The 11689-nt window shown below is 42.0% G+C and overlaps 1 protein-coding gene across 1 annotated transcript; it reads right to left on the bottom strand.

Annotated features, from left to right (window-relative positions):
• Window positions 1–1240: 1240 nt before the first annotated feature.
• Window positions 1241–11299, bottom strand: LOC134655521 (uncharacterized). The gene is made up of 12 exons (XM_063510989.1): window positions 10637–11299; window positions 10420–10549; window positions 9946–10167; window positions 9544–9564; window positions 8984–9231; window positions 8535–8686; window positions 7630–8285; window positions 6206–6322; window positions 5203–5454; window positions 4067–4258; window positions 2434–2567; window positions 1241–1428 (listed from the first exon to the last, which is right to left on the bottom strand). The coding sequence occupies exons 1-12, from the start codon at window positions 11171–11173 to the stop codon at window positions 1255–1257; spliced, it is 2835 nt and encodes a 944-aa protein (XP_063367059.1). The 5' UTR covers window positions 11174–11299; the 3' UTR covers window positions 1241–1254.
• Between the last annotated feature and the right edge of the window lie 390 nt (window positions 11300–11689).

Below are 11689 nucleotides of genomic sequence, written 5' to 3' on the forward strand. Positions count from 1 at the left end.
TGGTACCAAATACACTATTAATTTCAGTGTCTACATCTAGCATCGAGTAGATTTGAGAATAGTTTGGGAAAGTAACCTACAGCTCCAACTCCAGGTAACAGGGCTGAATGAACTCGACACGCGATATACAGCCCGCCTGCTTCCGGCCGGGCGTCCCTACACTACGTCTACAGCATCGAGTAGCGGAACTATCAGTACTGCTACATCTATTGTCAAGTAGCAGTGATCGTTCCGCTACTCGGTGCTATAATTCGTTTTTTTTAGCGTTAGAAATAAGGTAAACAATCTTGATGTGTCTTTTATTTGAAAAACACATTTTAAAAATAAGTTACGGTAAATATGTAACAATTGTGAATCTAATACGATCTTTTATAGTCTTCTGTTTTCATAAGTAATAGTTATTGATTTTTAAAAAGTGTTTTTCAATTAAAAGACATGTCAAAATCGCTTACCTTCTTTCAAGTTCTTTCTAATGCTAAAAAAAACGAACTATAGATGTAGACACTGAAATTAATAGTCTTTTTGGTACCAAAATTGATGTATGGAATGAGCAATCTATGTATTTTTTTCTTTATCCTCTTGCCGCCCAGACGTCAAAACTTGCCAATAAAAATGCAATTTTGACATGTCAAAACGAAGATTCAAATTAGAATGGAACACTGGACCTTTTTATAGGTCTCTGGGCGGTTAGAGGTTATGGCTAGGCCCATGGTATAATAATATCCTCCGCCTGGTACTCTCTTCCGACCACGTGACTGACACAAGCCTACGTTATCATGCGACAGCGCTATACAGGGTGCTTCCTGTAACAGGAGCAATAAATTAAACTGTATGCTGTACTCCTCAAACTGACCAACATTTGTTCAGCAACTTTTGAAAATAACTCATGTTTTGATTTTTATTATACTTTAAAGTTTATTCTAACACGCAATGTATTGCAAATTTTGTTATGTTTAAAGCGTGACAAGCAACGTCAAACACACTGATGTCAGCGTACATTGAAGGCAATATTTATTTTGTATGAAAAAGAGGAAGTCTAAAGGATTCATAATTTTTGAAAGTTGCTGAACAAATGTTGGTCAGTTTGAGGAGTACAGCCTTTAGTTTAATTTATTGCTCCTGTTACAGGAAGCACCCTGTATAATAAAATGCGATAGCGCTATATAAAGTGGCAATGTTATTGTGACGTAGGCTTGTGTCACTCTCGGAAGAGAAGACCGTGTTTTATTAGATGGGCTAGGGCTAGTGTTTATGTCAACTGTTTCTCTGGTGGGTCGGCGTGTGCCAGACGGCGAGCGCGGCGGCCGCTAGTGCGCCCAGCAGCGCGGCGCCGCACGCGCCCGCCTCGAACAGCAGCTTGGGCGTGAACACGCCCCAGACCATCAGGTGCCGGCAGTGGATGGTGGCGGACAGCGCGCACACGAACGACTGTGCCATAACCAATATGCTATTTACCGTAGTAGTAAGGATACAGTATACGTGCAGGGGGTACTTAAGAGCCAACAGGAGCTAAGATTTAAATATTTAGGTAAATATACCCGTCTCGCTAACGGAAGCGGCTCCTAAAACTAGTGCGATAAGGACAAGGCGAAAAATCCTGCGTAAAAATATCAAAAATCGAGGTTTCGTACTCGACTGTTTCCTCCTCCAAAACTTAACCAATCGTAACCAAATTTGGAAATCTAAATGATTATGACATTATCTGTGTCGGACCGTTTTGCTTTTTTGACTAATTGATATCAGTTTTGAATAGCACGCCTCTCATTGCGGCATAGTCAATTAGGCCATTTTGGTCATTTTTGAAGGGCTCTAGCGCCTTAAAAAACAAAAATATCAAAAAAAGCAAAACGGTCCGACACAGATATTGACAATATTAATCTGTGTTGAAAAAATCATTGCTCTAGCTTCAAAACCCACGGAGGAAACAGTCGAGTACGTTTGTATGGAGAAATGACCACTCCTGTTGGCTCTTAATAGATAACGTGTCTCATTCTAGAATTGAAATATTTGTTTTGTAAATCTTAAAATAAATATACACTGTTTACGAGTATTGTTAATTACTAACACGTCTCCAGACGAATTGTAAACGGTGAAGAAAGAGAAAAATGCGAAGTGATACTCGCCTGTGTCAAAACTGAATCACCGATTCACCATAACGACGGGGATGTTTTGATTACAGTGGGAATAATTTAAAAGTCTGGGAATTGTCCCAGGATGTAGGTTGCACCTATTAATCTATAAACCTATGTCCTATTTTTGTATTATCTGCCTATGTCTGTTTTTTTCCCCAATAAAGAAAATAAAATAAAATAAAATAAAGTCTAAATGTAAGTAACCGTTCGTGATACGGAATTTTAGTGTTCATTTTAATGTACTTGCCGACCGGACCGGCACACGCAAATATGTTAATATGACGTTATTGATGTTACTAACCCTGATAGCGAAGCAGAGCGCGAACTTTAGGCACACGAGGAACACGGCCGTGAGCTGCGCGCGCGCGCCCGCCGCGCCGGCGCCGCGCCAGAGCGCGAGCAAGGGCGCCGCGGCACCGAACAACAGCGGCATTCCTAAAAAAACAAATTAAATATCATATAAGTATGGTCGTTTTTTAGGGTTCCGTACCCAAAGGGTAAAAACGGGACCCTATTACTAAGACTCCGCTGTCCGTCTGTCTGTCACCAGGTTGTATCTCACGAACCGTGATAGCTAGACGGTTGAAATGTTCACAGATGATGTATTTCTGTTGTTAAAAACAGAATAAAATAAAGATTTAAGTGGGGCTCCCATACAACAAACGTGATTTTTGACCGAAGTTAAGCAACGTCGGGCGGGGTCAGTACTTTGATGGGTGACCGTTTTTGTGCTTATTTTGCTCTATCTTTTGTTGATGGTGCGGAACCCTCCGTGCGCGAGACCGACTCGCACTTGGCCGGTTTTTTTCTTTAGCGGTCACATATTATGCGGTCACCCAAAAAACAAATAGTTCTTGAATGTTTGGAGGGCGTTCGCGGTAGAGAAGTCCACTGCTGGCGCTATTACCGGCATTTACGACGACCAAGACCATATAAAACCTGTAGTGTGGTCAGAAAAATATAAGTGGTCGTTCTATTCTCTCATCGGTCGTCAAAAGATCTTACCGAATAGCTCTAGCAGCACAAAGAGGCCTATGATGGGCGGGCCGAAGCCGGTATAGTGCGGGTCACCGGCGCCCAGCGGATGTGGCCGATGGTGGCGTGGTGCCCGGTGCCGTAGAAGTGGTACCAACCATCACTCAGAGACAGTACTCTAGTGGTGTGCAGCGACTCTCACCATATAGGACTTACCTAATAGCTCTAGCAGCACAAAGAGGCCTATGATGGGCGGGCCGAAGCCGGTATAGTGCGGGTCACCGGCGCCCAGCGGATGTGGCCGATGGTGGCGTGGTGCCCAGTGCCATAGAAGTGGTACTAACCATCACTCAGAGACAGTACTTAAGTGGTGTGCAGCGACTCTCACCGTATAGGACTTACCAAATAACTCGAGCAGCACAAAGAGGCCTATGATGGGCGGGCCGAAGCCGGTATAGTGCGGGTCACCGGCGCCCAGCGGATGTGGCCGATGGTGGCGTGGTGCCCGGTGCCGTAAAGTGGTACCGAGCATCACTCAGAGACAGTACTTAAGTGGTGTGCAGCGACTCTCACCATATAGGACTTACCGAATAACTCAAGCATCACAAAGAGGCCTATGATCGGCGGGCCGAAGCCGGTATAGTGCGGGTCACCGGCGCCCAGCGGATGTGGCCGATGGTGGCGTGGTGCCCAGTGCCGTAGAAGTGGTACCAACCATCACTCAGAGACAGTACTCTAGTGGTGTGCAGCGACTCTCACCGTATAGGACTTACCGAATAACTCAAGCATCACAAAGAGGCCTATGATGGGCGGGCCGAAGCCGGTATAGTGCGGGTCACCGGCGCCCAGCGGATTTGGCCGATGGTGGCGTGGTGCCCGGTGCCGTAGAAGTGGTACCAACCATCACTCAGAGACAGTACTCTAGTGGTGTGCAGCGACTATCACCATATAGGACTTACCGAATAACTCAAGCATCACAAAGAGGCCTATGATGGGCGGGCCGAAGCCGGTATAGTGCGGGTCGCCGGCGTGGAAGGCCGGCGCCCAGCGGATGTGGCCGATGGTGGCGTGGTGCCCGGTGCCGTAGAAGTGGTACGAGCCTAGCAGCACCCACAGGCACGCCACGCTGCAGTTGCAGCGCGTCGCCATGGCTGGAATATTATGTATTCATTAGATAATTGCGTCACTACACAAATACGCCTCACGGCCATAGACTAGGAATCCTCTAGACTGAGTTTAGAGCAATTATTTCATGAAACCGATGCTGCCAAAAATACGGGGGTGCGGGGGGACGAGGTGAGCGAATCGCGTGCTGTGATTGGTCCGTTCAAAGACACGGACCAATCACGGCACGGGATTGACTCGAAGATGGAGTAAAACTACCGTATAAGTGGCAGAGGGGGTAGCGTTACTATGCTCAGTCTAGAGGATGTCTTGTCTGTGCTCACGGCACAACACAGTGATACAACAGTAATATTATAAGATCTGTACTTGTGTACTATTCATACCTGTGTTGGACAAATAAACGATTTTGTATTTGTAATTGTGTATTTGTATTGTTCTGAATTCATATATAGAATTGAATAGAAACCTGTTTGTTAGTTTTTTCAACCCAATGCAAGCAAGAATTGAGCCGTGTCCTGAAGTTTAATTGATTTTAAATTTAGCAAATCTCCGAAACTTTGGTGACAGGTAACGCAATGAAATGGTACCTATATCAAACTCATGGGATGGAAACCGTCAGACACGTGATAAAAATTAGGTATTATATCAGAAACATGTTCAACCCAGCATTTCTTCCGCCCAACGGTTTCAAGCTCTGCTAAATTAATGCTGTCAAAGAATATCTGTAATAGAACATCTGCATCTGCATCTGCATCTGCATCTGTGTCTGTGTTCGTTAAAGGCCTCATACTATCTTTGTCTTACACTAGAACCCAAAATAACAGGATGAGAAATTATTTCTTTTTTGTTCTTATTTACTGATAAATTTGGTTTCACCAACTATACATACGCTACACCTAGTACTAGAGTATTAACCACATAACAGTGAGCACTCAAAGATCACGCAGCAAATTCAAACTAGACAACTTACACGACTTAGCAGAGCCGTCGTTCTTCAACAGCGCCACGATATTCAAAGCCAAATAACCAGACAGTAGTGCTAGCGCCGCGGCCGGAGCGTAAGCCGCGCCCAGTACTAGCGTGTTGGCCACGTAGATCAGCAGCGAGCACACGAGCAGAGGCAGCACGGCGCCGCGGCCGTCGCGCCGCCACAGCAGCGCTAGCCCGGCGGCCAGCGCGAGCCAAGCCGCGCGAGCCAGCAGCCGCGAGCGGCCCGCTGATCCTAGGATCGAACTAATATTTTAGTACAAAAATTATATCAGAGTATATGCAAACAAATCAGTCAGTTTCTAGTATAAGACATGCCAAAAATACTTTTTGATTTTATTCGATATACATACAATCTAATCTAATACCTTTAAACGAGCAATTCTTGTTTATTTATTTATTTATATATGTATATATATATCTCGGAAACGGCTCTAACGATTTCGATGAAATTTGCTATACGGGGGTTTTCGGGGGCGAAAAATCGATCTAGCTAGGTCTTATCTCTGGGAAAATGGGCCTTTTCGAGTTTTTATATGTTTCCCGAGCGAAGCTCGGTCACCCAGATATCTCTCTTTAAACGAGCAATTCTCGTATATTTATCTAAAACGAAAACGGCTCTAAAGATTTCGGTGAAATTTGCTATATAAGGGTTTTTGGGGGCACAAAATCGATCTAGCTAGGTCTTATCTCTGGGAAAACGCGCGTTTTTGAGTTTTTCTGTCGCCCAGACATTAATACGGGTAAAATAAATTAGAGCCCAAAACTCATTAAATTTATTAATGTCACAAATCTTGAGATCATTAAATTCCGGCTTGAAAACGCTATTGTTACCTGGATGATAAGTAATGCAATATACTTCAAAATCATGTTGTCTTATTTAAACCAATTTTAATTACGTGTATAAGACAACATGATTTTGACGTATATTGCATCCGTCGTCCGCCCATTAATGATAAGTAGCATAACCACGATAAAGCACTAACCTAATGCGCCCCAGCCCACGGCCCAGTGCGCGCACGCCAGCAGCCCCGCCGCGGCCGCCGCCAGCCCGCGCCACCCCGTCGCGCGTCTCCCTACCGCCACGAAACCAGCGACGGACCCTACACATTAAGACATACATGTTATGGCTGCACACCAGAGACTAGGTTATGAAGCCTAAAGCGGAATTAACATTACGAAATAGGGATGATGACACATGTTGAATTTTATAACAAAATCTAGTAAAATAGGTAGCAAACGAGCAATTATCACAATAATGTGGATATTAAAATAAAATATTAATTAATTGTATAGGGCGTTTCGCGAGTGAAGTGCGACTGTCGGCCTTTGACTACAATTTCTGACTTTTGTGTTACTTTAATGCAATGGGTCCCATGTAGACATTTGATCCTAAAAACAAACCCGATCAATTGATACCATAAATGAAAATTAGTCATGTAGCCTATTGGTGGCGTGAAATTGATTTCGTGATATTAGTCTTACCAACAATTTTTTTATATTTTCGTGATGCATGCATTAATTTCATGAAAACAATTCAATTTCGTGCCCTACGCGATTTTTTGGTGAAATTTGTGTCATGAAACTAAGTTCGTAGAGTAAATGCGACGTGAAAAACTAGTGTCGCGAAAGTGCCTGCGCTGTGCGGACGTGTAGCTTCGATGCTGATGGTGCCATGGTCACTGCGATACTGTGAATTTCACGACACTAATTATATCACGAAAATACTTTCGCATATATCGTAACTACTTTCGTGAAACCGAGTTCAACATGAATGGCACTAATGTCATACTGTAAATCCCGCTTAACAAACATATAATGCAGTGGTTCCTAACCTGGGGGTAATTACCCCCGTGGGGGTAAAACTGGTATTTTACGGGGGTAATAAGCTAACCTAATTTAACAATACAACAAACGTACACGTTTTATTTTTTATTACCACATTGGGAGGAGGGGTAAAATCAGATTCCCTAGTTAGTCATAGGGGTAACCGGACTGAAAAGATAGATAGATAGATAGATAGTCCATTTATTTGTTTGCCACAATACACACAAGATATTCAAAGTTACAACAATGACAGTATACAAAAAACAATCCAGAGAAAAATGGAAAATTGCAAAGACAGATAATATATAGTCACACAGATTTACGCAAAAAAGAAAAAGAAAGAAAACATACATAAAAACACTTTTCATACAAGTAAATGCTGTGTGCATCGCAGCAAAACAAAAGGGTTCTGGCTCAGTATTACGCTTCACCCATTGGGAGAAGCACTAGTATTCTGCCAGGACCAAGATCACGTCAACAAAAATCAGTGAAAAAGATGAAATAGTGAAAAGTTGGTACTTACCTAATTACCAAGAAAAGGTTAGGAACCACTGATATAATGTAATGTAGTATGCAAACTTACCTAGTGCCAGCACCAGCGCCGCTCTGGACGCCTGCTCCCGATTCGCCGCGCCGCCCGACGTCCAACAATCCCCCTGCTCTTCCCTACACCCTCTATAAGGCCGCGAACACGCCAACACCACTCCAAAACACGCCCACAGCCCTGCCGCTTTCAACGTCCCCACATTCCACGCCATCAAACCGAGCACTGATAAAGACAGAAAGGCTAAACCCGCCCCCTCTTCTATTATATAGCTGTTTGACAATAAAACTACAGCAGAAGCGATTAGGGCGCCTCTAGCGAATCGCTCGTAAAACGTCGATCGGCCTTCGTACCATCTCGTGGATATACCGTCCCAGTGCATTACGACCAAAGCGCCTGTCAACACTCCAGACACTATGCCGGTGCTTAAAATTATCGAATGTAGGACGTTTTCGATTAGTTGAAAATAAAACGCGGTGTAGCATATCCCTATGCATACCGCCATAGATATATATCCAGTTGGAACGAATGAGCTTGCGAATATTAGCGGGACGCGGTCTATTGGGAGCCCTTCAGTGATGAGCCAGTTGAAGAATATGGCCAGGATGAAAAGTAGTAACGCTCGTAGCATTGACAGGGAGTCGAATTCCACCCATACTTCGCGAAATATGCTACGAGTGGTGTTGACCAATGCCCTGAAATAAAGTGAATTCAACATTCAACATCATTAATTGTGTATTACAATTAATGTGTATTTCAGACAATAGCTACTGCTTTATAATTATGTACAATTGAATCATGCTCTACGAAAATTATCCAATTTTTTAATTTTCGTGGTAGAATGAATTTTTAAAATTGTATCTAGAACTTACTTAAGAAGAAAAAAAATTTGTGAAACTCCCCAGGTATTCCGATGTCAAAATACAAGTTTAAGAAAAACTTACTTGACATCAGCAATAAAAACATTAAGTTCGTCAACAGTCTCTACGGCAGAGGCTTTGCTCATCTGCTCCCTGGTCGCGTTTATCAGCACAGCCAGCTTGTCGAGCGGCACTTGAGTCGACTCCTCACCATACCTTACTAGGTATTGTGATATCTGTAACACGTGTACCAAAAAAAATATTAATAACAGAGTTATTTGACGTAAAATAACAAATAACAGTGCTTGAAAACATTACTTATTAATCTCCATACAGAATATGAATACCTAGTTTATCTTTCTCTTTAGTATTAAATGGTTACCTACTGATAAGAATGGGTCCTTATTCATAAAAAGAACTTCTATTAATCAATTATTGTAACCTGTAAGTAATGTTATAGTAATTTTTCCTTAGTAGAGGAAAAGAAAGCACAGATATAGTGATTAAGAAAAGATGATTACTCCTATATTTACCTGTTTCAAAACATTAGTCATCTGCAACAGCATAACAGGCACAGTGGTTTTAGGTAACACAGACAGCTGAAGATTCCCTAGCGAAGGCGCCGGTGGCGGCATTCCGAGCGCCGCGCTGACTGTCGGTGTGAAATCTGTCTGTTGCACTTCACTGCCCGGTGGAGTTGTATCCACATCTGATAGTCCCGCGCCGCGGTATGCGAAGAAGGCTGCTGTGCGCTCGGCTTTGCTCTCTCCGCCATGATCACCTGTAGACACAATAGGTGTTGTCTTGTAAAAAAACTATCACTTCTATAAAACTATTATTTTGTTTAAGTATCAACACATTTGACAAATTCAATCACACCCTAAAAAGAATCTCTTTCCAAACAAACCGTAGAAGTTTGAGTAATATAAAAAAAACCATGCCAACAGTTTTCTTATAAAATCGGTTAACGATAGAAATGATAGTGAACAATAAAAATCTTTCACAAACACATAGATGTTTCCTTGGATAGTTATAAAAATCAACAATGTTATCACTAGCATTAGCAAACATATGCATTACACTCAATACAAACCATCATTCCATGTATGCCAGTCTAAAACAATGTGAAAAAAGTGTTTACTTATTTAACATGTACAAAAAAGTGTTTAAAGCAGGCCTAAATAAATGTAACTAGTTAAATAATGTAAAATAAAACAAACACAAAAATTGCAATTACAGACATAGATAAAATAGATAAATCTAATTGTCGGCACACATGAATGGATATGGATAGCTACCTATTTTACCTAACCGCTGCTGCGCCCGCGATGGATTGAAAGCTTTAGTCAATAAATTACTAGTTATCATATCACACGTGTTTCACTATCTCCGAACTCTAATTGCAACCTTCAATATTAGGCCTTGAGACTAATTAATATACGTACACAGTACAAAGTACGTACACTAATCAAATGTAAGATAAACAATGTAATACCTGTCTCAGTCATGCCATGGTCACCAATGACATAAAGTAGGGCATCTGGTGGCAACATTTCTATAATCTTTTCCAGCCTAGCATTGGTTTCATCAAGTTTCCTGGTCATCTCTGGGTGGTTAGGTCCATATCTGTGCCCTGCATGATCTACGCCTAAGTAGTGGGCTAGGAGTAGGTCCCAGTCAGATTTTAGTGCCTCATCATATATTTTAGAATCTATTTCTGTAAAGATAGATAATAATTATAACAATTCACATTTAAAATTCAATCTTTTATGGAGAATAATTACTTGCGCAGTGTAAAATTATGTCATATGAGAAGTCTAATTAATAGCCTTTATTAGAGGTCCAAGTGCTTAAGCCTTGTAATGTGTTAGCTAGTATTTGTTTCTAAAACAGATGTATATGTATAACTCTGTCTCCAAATGGCAATAACTTAATATGAGTAAATAGTTGTTACATAGTAAATTCGAACCTAAATCGACAGTATCCAAGTCCCAAGTGTGGAATGAGTACATAGCATGGGATCTCATCCATCTGCCAGGAATGATTCGGGACCAGGTGTCATCTCCCAGCAGCACAGCTTTGCCTCCTGTTCTAAATAACTGTAACATTAAAAAAATATAGTGTTTTGGACTTTTTGTACAACTTAAATAAAACAAACACATATTAAAAAGATAATTCGATATTACCTGGTCTATTGTGTTATCTTCCTGCATCTCTACAGCAGCAAAATTAGAGCTGACATCTATGAAAGTGGGCAGCGAGCCTGTAATCAGCGCCTTGATGCGTTGCAACGTAGTGGTGGGCGGGTCGGCCATGAAGCGGAACAGTCGCGCGCGATCAGGCCAGCGCTCCAGCGTTCTCCGGATCACCGGCAGCCGGTTCTGGTACGGCAGCGGCTTGACCAAACCCTCGTCAAAGTCCGTGAAGTCGTAACGTAACGCGTCCACCAACACAAACATAACCCTGTTCCGTTCACCCGCGCACACTATCGGCGCACCAGGATTAGATAAAATACGTCGGATCTTCTCATTTTCACTACACGAAACTTGACTAGTATTCGTCTCTCGACCGTCGCACCCGATCCCGCTTAAAGGCACGCATTCAGTCACATCGCTCAAAGTCTTGCGGGATAAAAGAAAACCCTGGCCGAACATGAGCACAGCAGACATAATCAAATAAGAAAACCATAATAGGTATAAAATAAAATTCCATTTTTCTTTCATGTTTAGTACTTCGGCTATAGTTTTAAGTTACCATTGATTGTTTTAATTAAGGATAATGAGGAGAGGAGACGGAAAACAATATCACTGACCAAAATTAGCTAAAAATTAAAATTGGATTGTCTTGTCAATGTCAAGCTACGTCCAATCTGACACTGACATAATCCTTGTGTTTTTTTGTTTTTTTTTTTATCTTCTGTACATAATGCAATAGTAATCGCGATTTTATAGTTGCCTCAAACAGCTATACTGGGTCAACCAAATCTTGTCAGTAAATAGCAACAAAAAAAACTATACTCATCCTTTTCTTTCGGGTGCTAGTACTAGTGTTAGACAAAGATAGTATGATTCTCTCTGTCTATGTCTGAAATCAAACAGACCTTTGACACACTATAACTGCTAAGTTTTGTAGTGGCAGCACTGAAAAGAACGAATGAAATGAAAGAAATAAAATGAAGCATTGAACTGTCAATGTCAGATTGGTCATGTGTCTGTCAAATGATACTACCATCTATGGTC

This window comes from Cydia amplana, chromosome 16 (genome assembly GCF_948474715.1).
Source record: "Cydia amplana chromosome 16, ilCydAmpl1.1, whole genome shotgun sequence".
In the NCBI taxonomy this organism is placed as follows: domain Eukaryota; kingdom Metazoa; phylum Arthropoda; class Insecta; order Lepidoptera; family Tortricidae; genus Cydia; species Cydia amplana.

What these genes read in the sequence shown, in the direction of transcription:
- LOC134655521 (XM_063510989.1), bottom strand. Translation starts at nt 11,173, where the DNA reads ATGAAAGAAAAATGGAATTTTATTTTATACCTATTATGGTTTTCTTAT. An exon ending in CTTGGATACTGTCGATTTAG is followed by an intron (nt 10,168 to 10,419) that starts GTTCGAATTTAC and finishes CTATCTTTACAG; the next exon opens with AAATAGATTCTAAAATATAT. An exon ending in CGTGGGCTGGGGCGCATTAG is followed by an intron (nt 5,455 to 6,205) that starts GTTAGTGCTTTA and finishes GTTCGATCCTAG; the next exon opens with GATCAGCGGGCCGCTCGCGG.